We start from the raw sequence: 24,173 nt of genomic DNA, 5'->3' as shown, positions 1-24,173 counted from the left end.
GTTGAAGGAATATTTTGAAGTCAAAGACAAAGAGCATCTTGTGTGTTCAAAAAGAAAGGACCCTTTATGGAATAAAATTCATGCCCTCTTCTATATTTGGTAAGAAAATAAAAATAAAGTAAAACAAATAATTTTGGTCCTAAAATTTATTCCTTAGTTTAAAAAAATGTTGTATTATAGTGCCTCGAATTTTTGTAAGTTCTAAGTTTAGCCCTTACTACAAAAATCGGAGTAAGAAATTATTAAAAATATGACCTGATTTTTCTTAAATCTACAAATCTGAACAAGTCAATATGAGTATAGTTTAGTTATAAAGGTTTTTTTTTTTTTTGAGATCGTAAATTTACTCTTATATTTGTTGTGTACCAAAGGAAAAAATTGACCTAAAACACATATAAGAACATTTAATTCTTACCGGACAATAAATTTGAATCTTCATCCTTCATTTGTTATAATATTATTAAAAAATTCTGATTAACTAAACTTTCTCAATAATGATTTTGATTTTAAGGCCATAAAAGAAAATAGGAATTTAAGCCATAAAAGAAAGACACCATCTCTCTTCGGAATTTGGTTTCCTAATTACATGTATACACATTGACAAAACGAACCGTGTACAAAAAAAGTTATCGTAAAAGTTTCGTTGTTGGTTCCGTCATCGATGTGAAACATGATTGATCATGTAGTTAACCGATATTTACAACAATAAATTTCACCTTTCGAATGTAAATAACCTTTCATATACTAGACTTGTATCCTTACACTTCACTAAATCCACACGAAAAATATTGTTTTCTTTAACCATCATTCAAACAAAAGCCTTCGGTAAAAGTTAGTACCACACTAATTCAAGTTAAAGATAAAAAACCGCAACAACATTACAAACGACTCTCACATTCAAAAGTAAAAATTGATTTTCTCTCATTACTTTCCTAACTTTTCAAAGTTCGGTCCCAACCCCGACTTCGATCTCGATCCCGACCACGACCACGACCCGAAAAAGAAAAAGGAAAAACTATTTTCAAAACTTTATTAAGGTTGCTAGAGTAGTAAAGTACTGCAGAAGATGCCAATATTGTGGGGAAGAAGACTGAAGTAACTGTACTGTACATTCCCCACCTCCACGAAGTTTCCTCCACTTTTTATGTTCTTTTTCTTTTACTTTTCTTCTTTTTCCACCGCTGAAGAAAATATGTTGCCTCCACATTTTGGTGTGAATTACAGTCAACATAAGCATCTAGCTCTTGTTTTCAGTTTCGACAGTCAACATAAGCATCTAGCCCTTGTTTTTAGTTTCGGGTTGAGATCCGACACTCAACTTTTAGATGGTAATAGATATCTTTGAAGCGTCTTCGTCTAAATTTTAGAATTCAATTGATACCCCAAAAAATAGATTTTTAGTCCATATAAATTGACTATATTAATATTTTGCTCCAATTATTGGAACTGTTTCAAATTTGTAACTATAATTTTGTTTTTAATAGATCTCTGTCTTATTTGTCGTTTTAAAAAAATTAGTAAATCTATTACACATAAAATTAGTAAATTCATAGTAGCTAGGTTTGTGAGTTTTAAAAAATGTTAAATATGTAAAAACAATTAGATGCAACACTAATACGATTAGCACGATAACCTTAGAATAAGTCATATTTAGACTAGGTTAGAGAGTATGACGAGGAAGACCAATCTAAGAAGTAGAAACTACATCCATTTTAATGTTTTTACCATTTGTACGCTGTCAATACCACTGACAAAATTTTCATTCGCAACCACAGTCTCAACCAACTTGTTGGGAATCATCTTCAAAGTCATCTTTTTATATTATATAACCTCCTTCAAATCCAATTTGTCCAATTTTCCTGCATGCACTCATCTACATTGTATAATTTCTGTCGGTTAAACTTATAATTTAATTCATATTTTCATTTTGAAAATAAATCTTCAGTATCAGATATATCAATGTTTTTTTTAGTATAGTTTAAAGTCAAGTATCTCAGATAAAAATGGTGGTTGGAACTCACAAATTTTTTTATTGAAAATATATATGAAGTCAGGCTCGTTTGGACAAAAATTTTAAATGATTAATTATAAAACAAAGCTAAAAGTTATATAAAGACTAGAAACCATTTCAAATATTTTCGTGGATATAAAAATGAAAGGAGCGTTCCTAGTTTGACTTTGTCATGATCTTCGTCCAGTCTCATGAAAGTCGTATTATTTAGAGAGAGAGAGAGAAGATTTGGTTTGTTGAGTAATGGAGTGACGCCATTGAAGACGCAAGTGCAGCACAGCTTGGAGGATTGACGCCATCCCTTCCGTCATTGGAACGACTTCACCTGCTAACCCCAAATAGTAAACACGTTTCTCTTCCTCCGTTCGATTTGCTTTTGATTTTCCCAATTCGATTCGCAGTTCGCACTACCCTCCCTTTTCTCTCTCCATCGTCTTTTCCCTTTCTCCCTCTCTTCAAATCAAATCCCATTACTGCTCTATAGGGGAAGGGTGTCTCTGCTTTTAGCTTTATTTGGTTTCTGAAAGCGACGATCAAAGTTTTGCTTACCGCCACTTCTGGGTTTCCGTTGGATTTCTGTTTCTGATTCCCGATTTGGGTCTCCCGAATTTTGCTCTCTTGGGGACAATTTGAGTTCATTTCGGCAAATTCTCTTCTCTGTATATTTTGTGGTTTCTGGGTCTTGCTTGCTGTGTTTTTTTATTCCTTTTTGGAAGTGGGAATTTGTTGTGTGCCTAAAGATTCCATGGACCTGCTTTATTTCCTCTTTGACGCATTTCTTTGGAATTGGAAATTTTAAGCTCAGTTCGATGCTGAATTCATTGTAATTTGGAATTTTGTCTGCACCCAGTTAAGAGATTTTTTAAAAATCTGAATTACTTGAATGAGAAACTTTGTAGAGAGGAATTCTCTGTTCATGTAGTTTGAATGAATACTTTTATGATCAGTTCGTGGTTGACCTGTTTTGAAGTTATATACTACACATCATGTTGCTGTTAGCATCCTGGTTCGTTTGTTTCTCAAATTAAGTCTTGTCAAATCAGTTCGATTTAGCATGATCTCGTTCTATCTCTTTCTAGAATTAGAAACTCCTTTTAGGTTTTTTCTCCTTTCCTGAAATTGTCTCAGAATTCGGAGTCAATGAGAATTGACTTGTTGGAGGCTTAGAGCTCAGGTGTTCTATTTTTCCCATCTGGTTTGATGGCTGATTCGTATGAACCATCATCATCTTTGAGCTTCACTTCATCTTCACATACAAATGGGTCTCAGAGTTGTAACGTGTCCACCTCTCCTGCCTCCTCTGAACCAGTGCCTAGTCTTGAAGTGATCAGCTTAAACAAGCTTAGCTCTAATTTGGCTCGGCTTTTGGTTGATGATGGTGCTGATTATACTGATGCTGATATTGTAGTTGAGGGTGTCTCAGTTGGTATTCACCGATGTATTTTGGCTGCTAGGAGTAGGTTTTTCCACGACCTTTTTCGAAAAGATGAAAATTCGTCGTCTATAAAAGATGGTAAACCGAAGTATAATATGGATGAGTTGATCCCTCACGGCAAGATTGGATATGAAGCCTTCTTAATATTGTTGAGTTACTTGTATACTGGAAAGCTGAAGCCATCTCCTGCAGATGTGTCAACTTGTGTTGACAGTTCATGTGCCCATGATGCTTGTGGACCTGCCATTGATTTTGCAGTGCAATTGACTTATGCATCTTCCATATTTCAAATACCCGAGCTTGTTTCTTTGTTTCAGGTCAGTAATCAATAGATGCTGATATAGCGTTTTACTACTCTTAGTAAAGTGTACTCTGTTTCAGCTGATAGTTCTTCATATTGATATTCGGGTGAATTGGTATTCAAATTTATGTGGATGCAATGCTACATTTAGTACTTAACTGTTGTTGGTTGGATGGATTTATAAACTGATGCCTTAGTATATTATTTCAACTTGCATTGATTATGTGACTGTGAGTATTGCTCCTCATGATCATAAGGTTTTAAAGCTAAAAGAGGAAAGAAAATCCTGTAGCTTCAATTCACTAGAACTTTCTTCTGGAGCTAGTGGCTTGAAAGGAACAATTAAATCTTCAACAAAAAGGAGAAGTTCCATGATAGTTTCTTATTTCTCTTTATTTTGTAGCTCTAACTTGGTCTTGTGGCTTAAAAGGAACAATAAAATCTTCAATGACGAGGAGAGTTGTACAATGGTTTCATAGATTTTCTCTTATTGTCGACTTATCTCTCTTCCCTACTTTCAACAACTATAGTTTAGGTATGCTTTTGACGAATTGGATGGTATTTATGTAATCTCTTTTGGCCTGGGGCTTCAGGCTTAAACTACTGCCATTTCTATTCGACTGCTGGAGTATAAATTATATATGAACCATCTAATATTGTGAATGTTATTAACATTGGTTTAGTTAATGCATCACTAGATAAATTGTTTTACTTTAAGAATTGGATGGACTGGATGGGAGCAGGATTTGATAACATCTTTCTGTTCTCAAATTGGTGGTGCTTTCAAACCTAATTTCATTTTTATGCATTCAGATTTTACTTGGTCTATTGGCTACTGGTTTCAGTCCTGCATTTTTTTTCACCATATCAGCTGAAAATTCATTTGACTTTTTTTCCAGTGTTATCAAACTCCATTCCGTTTATATTAATGTCGTAAAAGGAAAAATACTGTTATCTAATACTCTACACACGTGCAGCGACATCTGCTTAACTATGTTGCGAAGGCTTTAGTGGAAAATGTCATCCAAATCCTAGTGGGAGCTTTCCACTGCCAATTGAATCTTCTTGTCACTGAATGCATTAAAAGAATAGCTCGTTCTGATCTCAATTGTGTTTCTCTCGAGAAAGGACTTCCCTATGAGGTTGCTGAAAGAATTAAATTGGTTCGGCTCAAGTCTCAGGGCGATGATGAGCATAACCTTGTACCCGACAGTCCTCGTGAAAAGAGAATCAAAAGAATATGCCTGGCATTAGACTCGGATGATGTTGAACTCATGAAACTTCTTCTATCTGAATCAGATGTAACACTAGATGAGGCCAATGCCCTGCATTATGCTGCAGCGTATTGTGATCCTAAGACTGTGACCGAGGTTCTTAATCTGAGTATGGTTGATGTTAACCTCCGAAATTCTCGTGGTTACACCGTCCTTCATGTTGCTGCAATGCGTAAGGATCCGTTGGTGATAATATCCCTTCTTGACAAGGGAGCTTCGGCATTTGATTTGACCTTGGATGGTCGGACTGCTGCAAATATCTGTAGGAGGTTAACAAGGCCAAAGGATTATCATGCTGTAACCGAAAAGGGGCAGGAAGCAAACAGAGACCGCTTGTGCATCGACATGTTAGAGAGAGAAATGTGGAGAAATCCACCAACTTCAGATTCATCCATTCTTTCTCTTACTATGGCTGATGATCTGCACATGAAGTTGCTTTACCTCGAAAACAGAGGTAATTTTCTACATAGCATATATTTTTTCCCCTTGAAGTATTGCATATTATTTTGACGAATTGTGATGGACCTCCAAAGTGATATCATGTACTCATTTGGAATCATTTGTTATGTACTAATGCAGTAGCGTTTGCACGATTACTCTTCCCATCGGAGGCCAGGCTCGCCATGGACATCGCAAATGCCGACACAACTTCTGAGTTCCCTGGTATTTCTATTCCCAAAGGTTCAAATAAGAATCTGAGGGAGGTTGATTTAAATGAAACACCAATTATGCAGAACAAAAGATTTCTTTCCAGAATGAGGGCCCTTATGAAAACAGGTTATAGCTACTCACCCTTTTTGTGAACTTTTTCTTTTGAGAATACAAAAAGGACTTAAAAAACCACAGCCAGAGAAGGGAGCTAGAACAATAACTAAAGATTTAACGAGACGAGGTCATGAGAAACGGCTACGACCCAAAAGAATAAGGCTAAGAGGATTATTACAAAAAGTCCTTACAAATAGACGCCCAAATCAAGAAGTTAAACTTTGCAAGAGGCCACATTTAAGGCAACCTGATAACTAGGACGCTAAAGATATCATCATTGCTAGTTATTACAAAAGTCTTTCCTTCTTTGTACAGAGTTTCATTGATGGATTTTTATAGTTATCTGAAAAATGTGAACTGTTGCTGTACTAAATCTGATCTGATTAAAAGTTGTAGCTGCGAGTCTCATGTGAAGTAACTTTCTTGGTTGCAGTGGAAATGGGTAGACGCTACTTTCCAAACTGCTCAGAAGCACTGGATAAGTTCATGGAGGATGACCTTCCTGATCTATTTTACCTCGAGAAGGGCACGTCCGAGGAGCAGCGGATTAAGCGGAAGCGTTTCAAGGAGCTCAAAATGGATGTTCAAAAGGCATTTGATAAAGACAAGGCAGCCAAGCTCAACCAATCTGGGTTGTCTCCATCATCGTCATCAACGACATTGAAGGATGCTGCCAACCCCAACAAGGTAAGGAAATAGTAAAAGCATATCATGTATTTTACATACAATAAGCTGAAAGTTTCAAGCCTTGTTGTTTGAGAAATGAAATGGAATCTTGTTCTGTTCTTAAGGGCATTGGAAGGTTTGCTCTTTGTATAATGAGTTAACTAGGAAGGCAAAAATATGTCTCCATTTTTTCTTTGGAGCTAGCAAATGCTTTCAGTTTGTAATGTTGTGGAAACTGATGTGTTTTAACCTGAAAATGGGAGAGGCTTGGTAGATCGAACCATTGACATTTAAAATAGTAAAATAGTAAGAGTAATAGATGTTTTATCCACTAAATTTGCATCAAATTGCTTTGTAATTTTGTTGGATGATTTTTTCTTTGTTGATTTTTAAATTTTCTTAAACGGTATTTTAGAATTTTTTTAGGGTATTCTATCGTTAATCTTTTTTCGATAATTTTTATTTTTTATTTTAAAAATTCTCTATATATATATGTTTTGTAGAACTCATATTCAATGTCTCTTCTTACTTCAAAGACGTAAAATACACGAATCCGATGGATAGATGCATAGGAGGGTTGCTAGTTTCTCTATCAAAGAATCTAAGATGATTCTTTTTTTTTTCTTTTTGTTTTTTTTTTTTAATTTCTAGAGAACATAAAGCTGTGATATAAGAGAGAATTTCGTTTTAGTGATTTTATTTTAAAATTAATATCTCTAGTGTTTAAACTAAGTTGATTCATATTAATTTGATATGTTAAATTGCATTAATTTTTTATACAAAGTGATCAATATATTCATTCAACGTACAGTTGATCTATTAATTTAGCCTGTAAGCCACATTTTATTGCCAAATAAAGATAAGAGTTCTTAGAAAAACGTTTCTTATACAACAATATTACGTGTGAGTTAAGGTTCGAATACACACCATTTGGTCTACAATACATGCCTTACTCGTTCAACTATGTTTAGGTTAAACATAAATCGAAAAGCATAAAAATAACCTGGATTTTAAATATAGCAGAAGATTTAAAATTTTACAAAAAAAAAAAAAAAATCATCCAAATCAAGCTTGAATGTAATGTAAAACAAAATAAGAAATGCCACTCATGTTGTATTTGGAAAAAATGAAAAGTTTTTACATTAAATTTATGTCATGGAGTGAAATACAATCCAAAGTAAAATGCAATTATGTGGTCAAACAGATAGAAAAATAAAATTAAGATGGCAAGACTCAATTATGATTATGGATACGATGTCTTTTAAAAATTTCCCACATGGTGTGACCTTCAGGATGAACATCCACAAAATACTTAACAAATCTTGCATCAGAACAAACTAAGACACTGCTCAATGATAAGTTGGGCTTTGCAGAGCCCTTATCCCTCAACCACCTATACATGGAGAATCTTGTGTTGATTCTCTCCATGTTGTAACATAAATAAGCTGGGAATGCCACTATTGTATCCAAAGGGTACCCTAAACAGTTCCTTAAGCAATCAATCTTCTCTTGGATCACATCTTTGCTCTGGTTTAGAACCATGGGAGCTTGTCTGATTATGTTTGTCACAACATTACAGTCCAACCCGGCTTTTACCAGGCAATCGAATCTCTCCTGTAGTTGATCTCCACGACCCCGGAACCGTTTCAGTGCTTTCGCCATCTCGTCTGAGTTCTCGAGGTACCCCAACTTCAGCAGAAATGTAGTCTTCTCCAAGCGTTTGGTTGGATCTGGGCAAGAGTCCTGTTTGCTGCTTTTAAGCTTCGATTTGGAGGCCAATGTGAACAGCTTCGACGGGTCGTCTCTTATGATCCGACATAAACTCTCTTTCCCGACTTTTAGTTCTTTACAGACGGTTCTCGGACCCTTCAGAGTGCACGAACCCAGTAGCAGAATGTGGTGAGATACTATACTTGTAATATCCTCTGTTCCCAACCCAACATCAAAGAGAAAATCTATTGCTCTAAGAATATTTTTAACAAACTTTCCTGACAAAATTTCGGGATGTTGTATAAACATCGAATACGCTTCATCCATCTTAAGACCCAACTTGACTAAACGACCAAACAATACGTACACTTTCTTCCCAGAATCTTCAAGCAGCAATGAGGGATTTGATTCAAACAAATTGTGCATCTGTATCTCGGTATAACCTACTTTAGCTAGAAAATCCATTGTGTTAAGCATTCTATTCCAGTTATAAGTATTTCTACAAGATATATATCCTCCAATCCAATCTTTTCCAATACCTAATCTACTTAGCTTCTCAAGAACCTTGAAAAACTCCATGCTGATACGACCGATCAGAAGCGATGGGCAGCAACTAACAAGCTTAATAACCGTGCCCTTTCCAAGACCTAAGTTCTCATAAGCTCTAAGTTTAGAGGCTAAAAGGCCATAATCATAATCAAATATCTCTTTTGCTTCCTTGTACATTTTACCCATCTTGCTACGCGGGATCCCGTAATTGCATAAAACATGAAAGTTTTCAAGCATAAGATGGTCATCACTCAAAAACATCAAGTGTCTTGGAAGGAACAGGGGGAGCTCTGATGGGGGCAGTCCCAAGCTTTCAAAGAATGGCTCAAATTCATTGATGGGGTTGTATCTAAGATACTTGGTGAGAGACCGAGCTACGTCTTTTTCGCCATCAAGTTTCAAGATCAAATTTTGAAGAAAATGTGGCGAATTCTTGCTTATGTGTTCAGCATCGGTAAAGCTGAGGCTCCTAGTACAATGCAGATAGTCAAATAACACATCTTGAGCCTCTGTCCTAGCAATCCGAGACACTCGGCCACTTGTATTGGGTGATTGCACTGATTCAACGAGAGACGCTTTGGGTTGAAAATCAATCCCACAATTGCAGAAGAATCGAGATTTGAAGCTAACAAAAGAGGGGTTATAAGTAACAACTTTTTCAGAGACAACCGGCGCAAAGAGAAGCAAGTGATTGAGTTGCGCAATCATTTTAGAAAATTTCAATACCCGTTCGTGCGATCGAAGAATTGGCATGGCAAGAGGCCGAAACGAGACGGTGAGGAAGAACAGAGACCGCAGAACATTACACCGAACGCCAAAATCGAACAAATACCAATATAATAAGTTAAAGAATAGCTGTAAACACAACTTCTATCTCAACAAGTTGTCTGGGTCAATCGCGATTTCGAGCTTCGGGACCAAACCCATTAAAGCACAGCTAGAAATTTCTGAAATTTTTTCGGAAGAGAATCGTTGGCGTACCTTGACAACTTTCAGGATTATGGGGCTTTCAGTGTTCAATCAAACGCGGATAAAGAGTAAGATCGAGGGTCCGACGAGATGAAGATCGACAGAACCTTTCCATGTAATTTCAGTTCTTCGTCGATGCGCCATAAAACCCTAAACAAAGAGGGTTTAAGGGAGAGTCAATATTCGAGGCTAAAAAGCATTTTCTTTTACCTACATTTTCAGAGCACTCATCCATGTTTTTTTTTTTTGTATTTCAAATTTACAATCTCTGAGTGGGAGTGGTCAATTATTGCTAAGATATCACTAATATAGTTGGATTGAATTAAATTTTGTAATATTTTGGACCAATTATGAATTTTTAAAACCCAAACAATAGTGTCAAATTACAAATTCAACATAAATCAATTCACAAGAATTGGATTGAGTTTGGTTTAGTTCTATCGAATTTCAATCAAAAAACTCATTAGTTGGAGTGAGACCTAGATAAATATATAAATCAATTGAATCATACCTAAGTTGGCAAGTATTACATAGATTTATGTATCTTTTAAATATGACTTTACGGGAAAAAAAACTTTAAATAGCTAATCCCATCTATACAAATTTTGCTTAAGATTTAAAATTAATTTTAGTTAGAAATATAAATGAGTTTGAAGTGTAAGTAAATTTTAAATTAATAATAAATTTATAAAAAAAATAAATATGATTACATATTACCCTGGATTGAAATGGGTTGAGTTGCATTTTTTAGGTTGTCGATCACATAGAGGCGGATATTTGAGCAAAAGAGGTACGATATCTTACTTCTGAAATTACATATGGTGTTAGAATCTTTATAATCCGATCATGAATGAGATCCATCAATATTTAAGGAACCACCTATTTACTTTTATGTATGAAACGAGTAAATTTTTTTTATGAAATTATGTTTTTAACTTTCTATTTAAAAATGTCTATATTAATAACATATTTATTAAATTAAAGTCAACTATCGTCTATATAAATTAAAAGAATGTGCATCACATGATTCATATTCATACTCGTGGAGAACTAAAATCAAATCTCTTTGAGAGTGAAAAGTTCTTCCTTTTACATGCTCAAACTCAAGATTAAATCAATAACTTTGAATTTATGATAGATGAATATGTATGTATGTACATCAAGTGTAAATTGCACTTAGGTAAACCAAAATAACTTTAGCATTATGGTTGAGTGGGTGGGTTTGATTGTGATTGGAAGATGGTTTTGAATGAGAGGATGGTTCTTGTAATTATTTTGAAGTAGGTGGTGGCAAGTGTCTTTTTATTTATTTTATTTTATTTTATTTTTTCTGGTTAAATTACAAGTTTGGTATTTACTTTTAAAATTGTATTTATTTAGATTACGTGCTTTTTAAAAACTTTTATAAGTCTCTTGTTTGAGCTCGATATCGCTGATCTCGGGCGGATAGTAGATCGGATGGTACGGGACGAACTACGGCCAACGATCCAACACCTCCCCAGAACACTCTTGAGACTACAAAACAAAGTTAACACTCCGACGAGCAAGTCAGTTCTAATCCGAGCTAACTCGTGGATTTTATCTAGGATTGCATACTATTTAAGGGAAGAGTTTCTATTTATAGAAACTGGGCTAGACAAGAGCTCTGACACATCCTAAAAACGCGGCGTGTTGTCGGGTTCAGAAGAGATCGTGTTACGAACTTTGTCGTTGGTCGGGTCGGTCTCGTAGCTCATACTCTAACTGTCGACCTGAGTGTTTTGGAGTCAACCTTATATTTTGCGTGCTCGTTGATTTAACTCGCCTCTTCGAACATGACACGTGGCAAGCCAGAATTCATATCCAACATCTCTAATTTTTAAAGCTGTATCTATTTGATCATTGCAATTTAAATTGTTCTAACAAGTTTCTCGAACTTTTATGTTTGTTCTATTTCGACTCATAAACTTTCTAATGTCTTTGAAATGGTTATGACAATAAATCTCTCTTTGTAGTTCTACAATGATATGATATCATCTACTTTAGGTTTAACTTCCATCAATTTACTTTTGATTTTACCAAAAAAAAATGTCACGAAGATATATTGTCACACTTATATATACTTTGATTTTTTCACTTCTAAACTAATGTGCATCCCTACAATGAAAAATTAACATCATTGATTGAAATAGTATATATATATATATATATATATATATATATATATAATTTCATATAAAGTTAAGAGAATATGACAAATACTAAAACAACAAAATTTGAAAATACCACTAGAATAAATATAATGAAAGTACATATAAATTAAAGGAGGTCCTCTCTATGGTGCTATGGACGACAGTCCCAAGTGCAAGGCTAAACTCATATTCAGATAGGATAGAGGTTGTACATACCAACCCTTTGGGGTGTCATATTTCAACGAGTTTATTGTACCTTCAAATTTTTGTCGACTAAGGTGGATAGTCTTTATTAGTTATTATTCAAAGCTATCACTTTTAAACTATACCATGATCAGTCATCTAGATCTATAAAATTAAACACAGATAATATATATTTTATCCAAAATCTAAATCAATATTATATCTTTTCTTTTTGAAAAAAGGATATATGGGAGTGAAAGATTTGAATCCTTGCTAACGGTTAGTTTGCAAGTTTATTTAATGTATTTTTTCAAGCCTTTAATTGCAAAAGTCAACTGTAAAAGAACATTTTTTGTTTTTTTTTATCTAAGTATTGAAGAACATTTATGGAAAATTTATGAATTATTAAAAAAATCACCGCCTAACTTTGTGAAAAGGACACTCGAATTATAACTCAATAATTTTTTTATCATTACGAGTTGAAAATGTTAGATTATTTTATTGTAGCATGCAACAATGGAATGACCCTTTACTCAATGATCATACAAAAAGACAAACGAAAAAAATAGAAAATAAATTAATAAAAAAGGTATTTTCTTTTAAAATAAAAAGGAGGTTCATGTGTCACCTCGTGATTATTTCTTGATTTAAAAGCATTTTAATCTATATACTATTAATTTAGTCATTCTTTATAAAATTTTAACACATTTTTTATATGAAGAAAAAAAAATTCTTAAATACAGACTCATGAGTACTTTCAAGAAATTAAATGGGTGAAAGGTTATACTAAAACTATTATATGAAGAGCATTTTAATCTATATACTATTAATTTAGTCATTCTTTATAAAATTTTAACACATTTTTTATATGAAGAAAAAAAAATTCTTAAATACAGACTCATGAGTACTTTCAAGAAATTAAATGGGTGAAAGGTTATACTAAAACTATTATATGAAGAGACTAAAATAGTCATTTTAAGTAGATTAAGACTGATATTTTGAAAGTATATAACTAAAATGAACAAAAATTGAGAATACGTAAATAAAAATTGTTTTAAAGGTAGATGGACAAAAATAACCTAAAATCAAAGTAGAGACCAGATGATTATTTAAATCTTAATAATACAATTAAAATAACTTTTTATATGAAATAAAATTATTTAAAGTCAAACCGAACATAGCTTAAATGGTTAAGACACTTATCTCTGACCAACTGATCATGAGTTCAAACCCTCGTCCCAACATGTTTTATAAAAAAAAAAGTAAAATTATTTAAATATTTAGATATCAAAAATAAAATTATTTTTTTAGTACTAATTTTATAAAATAGGGGTAACGGTAGAAAAGACATAAAAGCCAAATGTCAAGAGTCACGTTATAGAGATAAAAGAAGGGAAAAAAAATGATGAAAGATTCCTTCATTGGTATGGTGGAACACAACTAAGAGTGCAGTATAGTATGATTTAATATTTTGTTAATCCTACCACCGACTAATACTTAAAAAGACTCGATTTTTATACATAAATTCACAAAGCAAATCGAAGTAATTAATGAAAGAGCGCTAAAAAATCATCGGCCAAGGCGCGAAATTATCATATTCCTACGGTTCCCAACTGCAAGGGTTGGATAAAAATGCAATTCAATCCACAAGGGTTCCACGATCGCATCTCTGGACACTCAAATCCATTGCTCATCAGCAAACCCACTTGTTTAACGCAATACCCAATTCCCCATACGCCCCCAATTTCTTGTTTTCTCTTCATCTTCTCCTGATTCCCTCTTTTAGATTGATTGTTGTGGTTGGAGATTCCTAACGCTTCACATTGATTGAACCTCACGGTTCTTTTGTACCGGTCGGTTGTTGCACATTTCCTTTCCAGATTATCATATTTTCTTTCTTCCCATTGTTTAATCCTGGAAAACCCCTTCTCTGCATCTGCCTCCTGATCTGGGGTTTTCATTTATGAGGTATTGCGTGGCTTCTGTTCTGTCTTTTTATTTCCGCCCCTCCCCGCTTTTCTGGGGGTGATTTGACTCTTTTCTTCCCCTTTTCTGGGTCACCCATCTGCATTTTCATCCTTCATTTTGATGGGATCCTTCTGAGTCCTTGTGAAATTTTTGTATGCTTGCTGTAAGTCCCACCTCTCGATCTTTTAACTAACCTGATTCTAGCGTTTTTGAACCCTCTTGTAGTTTGTTTTCATCCAATAAGTGAGCGTCATTTCTCCTTTGGACAGTCTTCTTTTGTTTTTGGATTGTGCATTTCTTTTCTTTTTTGCAGTTATTGATTTTTGGGTGTGTTTGATGTCTGTTTAAGTCTTTGCATGTGTTTAAACCCGGAGATTTTGTTCGTTGTGTTCTGAGGGAATTAGCGTAGATCTATTGAATGATAATGAAAGTTGATTACTTGAAATACAGTGGCAGTTACTGCTTTGGAGAAAATGTATGAAAAGAAGAAATGGGGATGCGCTGTTTCTTAAAATTGTCCATCTGGTCACGATTGGAACTGAGCCCATTTTTATTGATCTTTTTAGATGGCTAGTCTGTCCCCATGGCCGAATGTTTTTCATTTTCTAATTATTATAAACCTTTTCGTCTTTTATCATGTAGACTGTAGGCAGTCTTCCTTGCTTGAATGTCATTAGTAAGCTTTTTTTTTTTAAAATGTTTTGTTGATTTTTTGGGAAGAGACCAAGTTATATTTTCGTTTGGTGCTTGCTTAAAGATACAAGTAGCTGTTTCCTTGAAATGCTTTCTGGCTGGTGGTTGCATCGTAAACAAAGAGTTGTGTGAACACTGAACAGATGCCTCAAGAGCTCTGAGATGGAGTAAGGACTGATGAATGGACTAGATTTTGGACGTTTTTATGTTATTGCCTTCTTCTTGGTGTCTTGAGTCCAAACTCTTTCGTGAGATTAATTGTTGCTTATGGGATCTGATCACTAATGATGCACAGATGTTTTATCACTATCCTTTATATTTCTTTCTTACTAACTTATTTGTATTTGTTCAAGAAGGGAAAACAAAATGGACCGAAGGAGCAAATAGTTAACTCAATCTAAGGTGCAATGTTCTGCTGAATGTTATGTAGTCAAACAAACGATGACAATGTCTTTGAAGACTGTAATGGCTATTAAATCTTACCAAAGTCAAGCTGATGCTTTGATAAAGAATTACTTGTTAGCAGATCGATATATTCCATACACCTCTATCCTCGGAGGCATATTTGCTTGTAAATTGGTATGTAGCATATTTCACCTCATTCTGGATAATAGAAGGGAAACAATGCCGCCCATATTTTATGCTTCTCTTCCATTACCATTTGCTCTTTCCAATCTCTTATGTTTCCTCCTGCAGGTCTATGATCTTACTCAATTAGTTAGCAGTTTTTACTTCAAGAGTTATTTGGGTCTCACAAAAATCCAACGAGTTGAGTGGAATAACCGGTGAGCACATCTTCCATTGTCCATTGTGTCCATAATCTATTTAGTGGACTGTTGTGACCACTGACCATTACTGATATTCAAACTAAAATTGACAGCGGCATGTCCACTATTCATGCAATCTATATCTCAATTATGTCATTGTACTTCGTTTTCTGGTCAGATCTCTTCTCTGACCAGCGTCACGCTGGCCTTGTTACCTTTCAAAGTTCAACGTTGTCTACTTTCATATTGGGGGTAAGCTTTCTTTTAGCTAATGTTATATGAATGCCAATTGCCAGATGCCTTTTGAAATTTCTTATTGCCTATTCTATTTCTCTTAATATCCAGTAGTTATGCCCCGACCATTTTAACCACCCATAACAGAACTAATAACTTATGGTGTAGCCGTGTAGCTAACTAACTAAATAATTATTTATCAGCAGTTGTTAGCCTAACAACACAGGTAGTTTGGAATGCCTATCAATAACTATCTCCAATACTTCCACATTGTTTTAGGTAATTAAAGTTGATAAGCAACATGTTAACGGTGAACAATAAGGAAAAGTGGCAAAATGTTGTGTGGCCAACTTCTTGTTTTTTTAACAAGAAATCAACTTTTTATTGATAAATGGAAAAGAAAAAACAAACTCTGAGAGAATGTTAAAAAAAAATGAACCAAAGCAAAAAGTAATAACAAGGAAATTAGAAAGGAAAAATAAAGGCGTCCCAGTTAGAACTTCAGTTTAGAAATTAGAACAAATGAGACTAGGGGAGAAATCCGAATAAATCCATTGAGAAGCTTTAAACTTAGTTAAGCTGAAGCATTCGGCTGAATATTTGCTCTTGCCCCTCGAAAACTGATGGCAAGGCCATATGTTCCAGAAACTGAAAGCCGAAATTCAACTTTCTACGTTTACCATTAGCAGCTGTCTTCAGGCATGTATTAAGTCATCCAAATTCCAAAATGTCATCCTTTGTAACCTCGAACTCATCAACCGATGGAACAGGGTGGGTTGCCATAGTGTAAAGAAGGTGGAGGCAGATCATGCACAATCTGGACCTGTGTTAGTTCTCCAGGTGACTGAAAATGAGGTGTTATTACCGAAAGTCAGCTCATGCTATTCAGTTCACCCATACAATTCAATATAGCATTAGCAAGGCAATGCAAATAGGCCACAAAACAATGATTCATGACTTCCAGTTGGCCATGGGAACGAGGACGTAATTATGTCTTTGCATCAACACTGTTAGTTTAATAAAAAAAGTTGTTACAGTAATTGACTAAAAACTACCTTATCCATTTTATAATTAGTTGAACGAGGGAACCTGTGTTTCACATCCTAGAGTCTTCAATGCGAGGGAAACCATACGAATCTTTGAGGAGATCTCCAACCCCTCAACCACTCCTCAAGATTGTCATCATAAAATTTCCTTTGGAAAACGCTACAACCTACCTTTAATGTCCATTTGATAACCATTTCGTTTTTTGTTTTTATTTTTACAAATTATGCTTGATTTCTCACCATTTCCTTATGATATGCTCTTTCCAATCCTTTTTCAAATGACTCTGTTATGATGCATGCAAATTGGGAGGCTTTTATTTTTCTGTTATAGTTGTTTAAGCTAGATTGTATTGTTTCGCTTTTGCTTTTGTCCTTTTTATCTTTTAGCTTTCTTCGCTCCTTCAGGAGTTTGTATCCTTTGAACAATTTGTTCCTTTTTATTAATCAATGAGAAATGCGTATCTTTTAAAAAAAAATAATATTAGGTAGAAAATAAAACATTTGAATTTTAGCCAAAATCCAAAACCAAAAACAAGTTCTTAAAAATTACTTTTTTTTAGTTTTCACAATTTGGCTTAGATTTTGACAACGTTTTTAAAAGTGATAACAAAATAAAGAAACACATTGGTATAAGTAGTGTTTCTAAGCTTAATTTTTAAAAATAGAAAATAGAAAATAGAAAATGAAATGGTTATTAAATCAGGGCTAAGGCCTTCATGGAGCATTACTTTACCATTTTGAATGCAGTCACCACTGGAGCTTAAAGTCTTGGGAAAAATGGGAGGAGCTTCATCTTTATTGTTCTGGGAGGAGTATCATCTAGCCAAGTGTCCTCCCAGAATCTAATTTTGTCCCCTTGTCCAACCACGGACTTCAACTACATGTCCTAATTTAATCTTCTCAAAAGTTCAAAACCATGGACCTTCAAGGTTCTCTCACTTATTTACATTCACGTTCATTTTTTTAACCCAAGATTATCATGCGTGGATTGGCCTTCTTTATAAGTCCTCCTGCTAGGAATATCCTTTTGTGAACATGAATCAGTTGACTTCAAACTGGAAAGCCATTTTTGGTTTTCTGTTTTTGGTATGAGGATAATGTTTAAGATAGACCTTCTGAGCCCTCTGGGATTTCTCGGCAGACCCTTTTAGGCATTTTAGCCTCTATTCTGTTTGTCTTGCATTTTTCTTAAATTTTAACCAAAATTTTAATTATTTACTTTGTCCAAGTCTTTTCCAGATCTCAGTTGGATACTTCTTGGCAGATCTTGGATTGATTATTTGGCTGTATCCTTCTTTAGGTGGGATGGAGTATGTAAGTACCTTCTCTGTTTATAGACCTTCAAGTCGTTTGTCTTGTTTTAGAGTAGTGTGTAATTTGGAAACTTTGATAATAGGTTGTCCACCACTCTCTCTCTGGATTAGCAGTAGCATATTCTGTTTTTTCTGGAGAAGGGCAACTCTATACATACATGGTTCTCATTTCAGAGATTACAACTCCAGAGATTAATATGAGATGGTAAGCTGCTTTCATTTATGGTTTAGATTTTTGATATTACAAGTTCTGCCTCTTAATGCTTTCATATTTTGTGAAGGTATCTTGATACAGCTGGTATGAAGAAGTCCTGTGCATATCTGATTAATGGGATTGTAATATTTTTTGCATGGCTGGTGAGTTATGGTCTGAAGCCCATCCCGTTCCCCATTCAAGAATAGAAAGAGAGAGAGAGTGAGAGGAAATATTTCTTAAAAAATGGTACAAGCACGACCGTCTATTGCTTAAATGCGTGTTAAAAGATCCTAACAAATTGGATTTAACTAGGGGTGAACATCGGTTGGTCGGTGTCAATTTTGACATTTGACTTTGGTCGGTCAGAAACTTAAATATTTGAAGCTTTGTACCGTCCAACTGTCTATCGGACAGTGGTCGGTTTGTGGTGAGCGTTGGAGGAAGAGATGCCACGCAACAAAGCTTGAGATGAGAGAGATTGAGAAGAGAGGGAAAATGGAGAAAGAAAAATGGAAGAATAAATGAGGGAGGGAGAAAAAAAAATAAAAAATAAAAAAGAAAGAACGAAAGAAATGGAGAGGGATGAAAGGCAAAGATAAAGAGAGAGGAAAGTGGGAGAAAGAAAAAGGAGGCACCGATCGAATGTGGGTCTACACCGACGGTTTTTGGATTTATTTGTTCACCCCTAGATTTAACATAGCAATTTGCACGTGAACTACCACACTGTATCTTAAGTCTTCTATTATGATTGGATTTTCTTATATTTGATTTTGCTGATGGATGTTTTGAACAGGTTGCTCGCATATTGCTCTTTGGTTACACATTCTTTCATGTTTTCCTGCACTATGATCAGGTATTTTAAGATCAAATTATGCATTTGCATCAAGTTTACACTAGTCTATTGGAATTTATCAGTGCTTATTACTTTGTTCATAGAAGTTGTTAACGCCCCGTTTGATAACACTAGTTTTCTGTTTTAGAAAACTCTTGCCTATCTCCTCCCAGTTCTTTTTGTATGTATTTCATCCTTCAACACATTTGAATTCTAAAATAAGCCTTTAAAAACTACATTTTTTTTTATTTTGAAATTTGGCATAGATTTGGATAATCTTTCTTAATAAAAGATAACAAAGCATAGAAACACATGGGTGAAAGTAGTATTTATAAGCTAAATTTTTAAAAATAGAAAACGAAAAACAAATTGGTTATTAAAGCCTAAACTTTCTTAATATAAAATAAAGGTAGTACTTTCTTTCAATTTTCTTATTTGGTACTTTACACAATTTTATAGTAGTAGAATATGTTTTAGCGAAAGTTGGCACTTGAATATGCTTAATCTTGCTTCGTTTCATGCTATTTACTGGTTTTCGAGTCTGAATACAGCAAATATTGTATGAAGTCTGTTTTCATCCCTTGTGCTAAATTATCCTTGAATGCCCTCTCAACTTGGCAAGTTTTCTTATTTTCCCATTCAACTCTGTCACGTCACGATATGCATTCATCTCATGCCAACTTTCGGGAATTGCTCGAGTTGATATAAGGTGATGCTATCTCACTGAATAGTCTTGTTCTGCCAGGTAATTCAGATGCATGTAATTGGCTATCTTTTGGTATTTGGAGTGCCAACGGTGCTAGGCATGATGAACTTGATGTGGTTCGGGAAGATCATTAAGGGATTGATGAAGACGATAGCGACGAAGCGATGAGAAACATATTCCTCGGTTTCATATTTCTTTATCTTTACACTCTTGGTCCGTTTCTTAGCATCTACAAATGGGTTGAGGATATTAAGGAATTTGATGGTATGTGGTAGTGTGTTGTAAATGGTTCAAAATAACTTGAAAACTTGTTGACATTTAGTGTCTTTTTCCTCTTGTCAGATTTGTGTACCAATTCATTTTTTCTGTATAGTTGTTTTTTTTTTTTTAAATTCTTTTGTATTCAGTTACATTTACGATTTCGGATCTCGTCTTTGTCATATCCCTTCATCATCTTAGAAAAACATGTTGGAGATGTTTCAAATCTTCAGAAATCATACCCATCGTTGAGATGTTTTCTGTTTTTCTTTGAAAGATTCTCATAACAATCAAAGGGCTAACACCCAATCAACTCAATCTAGAGGAAATTCTCTTGAAGAATCATATGGGTTCTGTTTACAAAGCTTCTATCTTGGACATAAAACCATTTAATCTAATCTTTGACTTGGAAGCAACTCATTGTGTAGTAACTAGACATCTCATAACTTGCTCTCTTCTCTCATTCATGGTATGTCTATAAAGGCTTTTGGCAAAGATGAGAAACAGATGAGGTGATACATATATATATATATATATGGAATCGATGCCATTACGTGGATTTCTATAATCTTTGTGCCCAAAGAAGGGGGATAAAGTTGGGGAGAGTTAGTAACTATTGCTTTAAAAGTTGGTTTCCTTTTGTGACATGATAAAATTCATAAGGTTACAACAACTTTCATTTCAATCTAAAGTTTCGAGTAAAGAACAAGAGTGAAGTATAGACCAATTTTTGTGTAAAATGTGATTTACTAAATAATTGTGAAGGTTATTTGTAAGGCAAATAAAATATATTATCAATGAGATTATTGCATCAAATCAAATAATGCATTTTTCCAATAACATGTTCATGTTTTTGGACTTTGAATGTAGCTAGGCACCTGATAAAATAAACTAGAGGTAATTCAAAAAGGATTTATATAAGATGAAGCTCAATATAACCAAAGCATATCACCCATATCATAGGTGGAGCTTTGAACTGGATCCATTGGAATCGGGGAAAATGTGTGTCAACTTTATTTGTTACCTTTTTAGACTTTATGACATCACCTACCATGAAATCTTGTGTTCAAGTCTTGAGATATATGTCAATTACCACTCGATCTCAACTCCATCAATTGGAGTTGGAAAGAGAAAGGATCATAGATGCATAAAAATGAAATAAATTCAGTGAGTTTAAGCTAACATGAGCATAGCTTAACATTAATTGGTATCTAACTCCTTCCCTTGAAGTCGTATATTCAAACCTCATACCTTTAATTTGTTGTATTAAAATTTAACATAGATAACATCATATATCTACGTGAAAGTGCCAAACATTCTATGTTTTTAGTACTAACTAAAATAATCAAAAGGGGCAAGTCACACATTAAAATACTATTTTTGTATCTGTATTTCAGTCTCGGTTTATTTTAGTCATTGTACTTTGAAAACATTTATTTTGGTCCCTATACTTGAAACTTTTGTTCATTTTAGTCCCTGTACTTTGAAAAATGTTCATTTTGGTCCTTATACTTTTTAAAAGTGACCATTTTAGTCCCTCTTCGCAAAATTTTGACACATTTCTTAAACTCTTTAGTATAAAGTAATGTCTACATTTGAAGAAATATATTTTTAGTGTCGTGTTGAAATTGTGATATAAAAAAATGAGATTAAGAATAAAATTAAATGACCAAAATGGTCACATTTTAAAAATAGAGGGACCAAAATGTACATTTTGAAAATACAAAGACTAAAATGAACCAAAATTCAAACTAGTATTTTAACGTTTAATTAACTAAGCCAAAGAGAAAACAACTCAAGTTAAGTACATAAACAACATTTTTTTAATCTAATATGATATTAATTAAGCAAACTAAAAGGGTTTCTTATGTCATAAAAGAATGGATAGAAAGTACATGTTTCTTTCTTGGCCCATTATAGCTTCTGTTGATATCTCTTCTTGAAATGCACTAATTAAATTAATTAAGATTACTAATTGGGATTAGTGGTTTTCCATTTGGAAAACCTCAGAATTGCATATTCAATTACGTGGAGATGACACAACATGCCCAAATTAGATCCAACATTAATCACTTAAAAAAATAATTTTAATAATTAAGAAAGAATTAAAGAGTTTAATATAAAATAGAGGTAAAAGAATTCATTTTAAAATAGTATAGAAAAAGAAAGGTGAAGACAAAAGAGAGAATATCTTTCACTTGATTGCAAAGACTCTTCCTACCAGCACTATTTATATATATAGGATTAGATATTGAGAACTCAATTTTCAAATAATTTTAAAAAAAATATTCAAATAATTTTGTAAATTGTAACTTAGAGGTTCTGAAATTTTTGTAATGTTTGAAAATGCATTGGTAAAAAGTAATTTCATCATTATTTGATCATATAAATTCTAATAAATTATTTAGTTAGTTTATTTGTGATGAATGGTGAGAATCAAACCAAATTTATTTGTGTTTAATTCCATATTTAAATTCTATTTTAGTCGATGTACTAATGTAATTTTAGCTTATTTTGGTTCTTGTATTATCAAAATATTTATTTTCGTTCTTATATTTTTAATTTTGGCTCATCTCGGTGTTATTATACTCCTAAAACGTCCATTTTAATCATTGTACTTAACCAATTTAAAATTATGATTAGAGAAACAAAAATGGTCCCTTCTTAAAAGTACAGACCAAAATAAATGCTTCAAAATTAAAAATTAAAAATGAAACAAAGTCGAAAATACACCGTGGTCAACTTTTTTTTTTTTATTATTAGATGAAAGTACCCACAAAATTATTGTACTTTGTGCAAATATATTTATCCCATTACAAGCAAAAAAAAAAAAACAATATTTTAAATTAATATGAAGAAGTTAATAATGGAGTTTGAAATGATTATGAAACTAAAGTACAACATTAAGAATTAAACATTGAAAATTTTTCTATGCAACTTTTCTCATGAGAATGTAGTAATAAAAGAATAATGGGTGGCCATGAGATCATCTTCACTTTCTTTTATTTTATTTATTTATTTATTTATTTATTTTTGGGTCACTTTCTCACTAATCATAGCTTCTCAAAGGGAATCTTCCTTAAATCATCAACTTAGTAATGTGCATTAAATTATGTTACAACAAGTAGTAGTGCTTCTCCACACAATATTATGATTCTAGAGAGAGATGGGAGTTTATATAATAGAAATTCGTTTGAATGTTTACCCACTTTTCTATTTTCTCGAAGTTTTGAGGGGTTTTTTTTTTTTTTTAAGTTTTTGATATCAACCATGCATTTTAGGATCGTGATTTTTTTTGGAGTATGGAAGGTCTGCTGACCTCAAGAAAAAGAGTAAATGATATTTACGCTGAACTAAATTCATGTTGGATCATTTTATATATATAAAGAAACTTTTAAGAAATTATTATCTCTAACATTAAATTATAAAAAGAAAGAAAAGAATACACATGTTTAAGAAAAAGAATCTTGAAACTTAAAGATATACATGGCCAAGAATAATTAATATCCCAATGGAGAAATTGGTTAAAATGGTTTCCAAATATATCAACATCAACCATAATTTTCTACACTTTGTAGAGATTTGGAAATTAAATGCATATACACATAATAATATTCCTTTTCCTTATTGGGTTTTATACCTCTAATTATGTCTTTTCTTCTTGTCATTTCTTGTAAATTAATTATTCCCTTTATGAAATACAAAGGAAGCCAAATGTGAAAGCATGCGCATGCTTCTATTTATTTATTTATATATATATATATATAATGTAACTTTTTATAGGGTTTAATTTGTTGGGTAGTTTGATAGCTAGTAACAGTCAACTGATAAAGTTTAATTAGTTTAAAGTATCATGAAAATTATTTTACTTACTTTTGATAGTGTACTAAAATAGAGTGAATCAGTTGGTGGGACGTACTCCAAACTTAGAAATCATCTTCTCATTTCCTACCTTTAAAATAATTATTTTTTTATCCGACTAAAAGATCATGAGTTCGAACTTCCACCCCACATGTTGCATATATCTCCAACCAAAAAGTTGGGAGTATTTTACAATTTGTATACAATTTTAATAAATAACATCAACGAGTTTCTGGACAAGAACAGTACGTCACCCTCAAGTTTA

The 24,173-nt window shown here is 33.4% G+C and overlaps 3 protein-coding genes across 9 annotated transcripts; 2 read left to right on the top strand and 1 right to left on the bottom strand.

Moving 5' to 3' along the window:
* The first annotated feature begins 2,170 nt into the window (after positions 1-2,170).
* NPR3 (NPR1-like protein 3) lies at positions 2,171-6,735 on the top strand. Its single transcript, XM_022286812.2, has 4 exons — positions 2,171-3,763; positions 4,725-5,475; positions 5,601-5,798; positions 6,220-6,735. The coding sequence occupies exons 1-4, from the start codon at positions 3,212-3,214 to the stop codon at positions 6,483-6,485; spliced, it is 1,767 nt and encodes a 588-aa protein (XP_022142504.1). The 5' UTR covers positions 2,171-3,211; the 3' UTR covers positions 6,486-6,735.
* A 930-nt stretch (positions 6,736-7,665) lies between these two features.
* On the bottom strand, positions 7,666-9,947 carry LOC111012532 (transcription termination factor MTEF18, mitochondrial). The gene has a single exon (XM_022286693.2). The coding sequence runs from the start codon at positions 9,462-9,464 to the stop codon at positions 7,686-7,688; it is 1,779 nt and encodes a 592-aa protein (XP_022142385.2). The 5' UTR covers positions 9,465-9,947; the 3' UTR covers positions 7,666-7,685.
* Positions 9,948-13,564: 3,617 nt separating this feature from the next.
* On the top strand, positions 13,565-20,316 carry LOC111012597 (TRAM, LAG1 and CLN8 (TLC) lipid-sensing domain containing protein). Of its 7 annotated transcripts, none has more exons than XM_088121924.1 (10): positions 13,567-14,002; positions 14,760-14,862; positions 15,052-15,274; positions 15,392-15,480; positions 15,576-15,714; positions 17,982-18,056; positions 18,139-18,260; positions 18,337-18,412; positions 19,045-19,104; positions 19,829-20,316. In XM_088121924.1, exons 3-10 carry the CDS (start codon positions 15,137-15,139, stop codon positions 19,955-19,957), a joined length of 828 nt encoding a protein of 275 aa, XP_087978050.1. In that variant the 5' UTR covers positions 13,567-14,002; positions 14,760-14,862; positions 15,052-15,136; the 3' UTR covers positions 19,958-20,316. The 7 variants fall into 7 exon arrangements, with proteins under 7 accessions (XP_087978052.1, XP_087978050.1, XP_087978051.1 ...); XM_088121925.1 differs by having other exon boundaries at positions 15,049-15,274; XM_088121926.1 differs by lacking the exon at positions 14,760-14,862 and having other exon boundaries at positions 13,565-14,002; positions 19,815-19,951.
* The last annotated feature ends 3,857 nt before the right edge of the window (positions 20,317-24,173 follow it).

The sequence above is a fragment of the Momordica charantia genome, assembly GCF_013281855.1.
Source record: "Momordica charantia cultivar OHB3-1 chromosome 3 unlocalized genomic scaffold, Mcharantia_2.0 BLBB01000003.1, whole genome shotgun sequence".
Lineage (NCBI taxonomy): Eukaryota > Viridiplantae > Streptophyta > Magnoliopsida > Cucurbitales > Cucurbitaceae > Momordica > Momordica charantia.
Note: the sequence above shows the minus strand (reverse complement) of the source record. Positions and strands in the feature narration are given on the sequence as shown.

Excerpts from the sequence above, each read along its gene's own strand:
- NPR3 (XM_022286812.2), top strand. The coding sequence starts at position 3,212 with ATGGCTGATTCGTATGAACCATCATCATCTTTGAGCTTCACTTCATCT. Across the intron at positions 3,764-4,724 it reads AGCTTGTTTCTTTGTTTCAG|CGACATCTGCTTAACTATGT; the intron begins GTCAGTAATCAA and ends ACACACGTGCAG. Across the intron at positions 5,799-6,219 it reads GAGGGCCCTTATGAAAACAG|TGGAAATGGGTAGACGCTAC; the intron begins GTTATAGCTACT and ends TCTTGGTTGCAG.
- LOC111012532 (XM_022286693.2), bottom strand. The coding sequence starts at position 9,464 with ATGCCAATTCTTCGATCGCACGAACGGGTATTGAAATTTTCTAAAATG.
- LOC111012597 (XM_022286793.2), top strand. The coding sequence starts at position 15,137 with ATGACAATGTCTTTGAAGACTGTAATGGCTATTAAATCTTACCAAAGT. Across the intron at positions 15,715-17,981 it reads TGTCTACTTTCATATTGGGG|ATCTCAGTTGGATACTTCTT; the intron begins GTAAGCTTTCTT and ends AGTCTTTTCCAG. Across the intron at positions 18,057-18,138 it reads CTTTAGGTGGGATGGAGTAT|GTTGTCCACCACTCTCTCTC; the intron begins GTAAGTACCTTC and ends CTTTGATAATAG.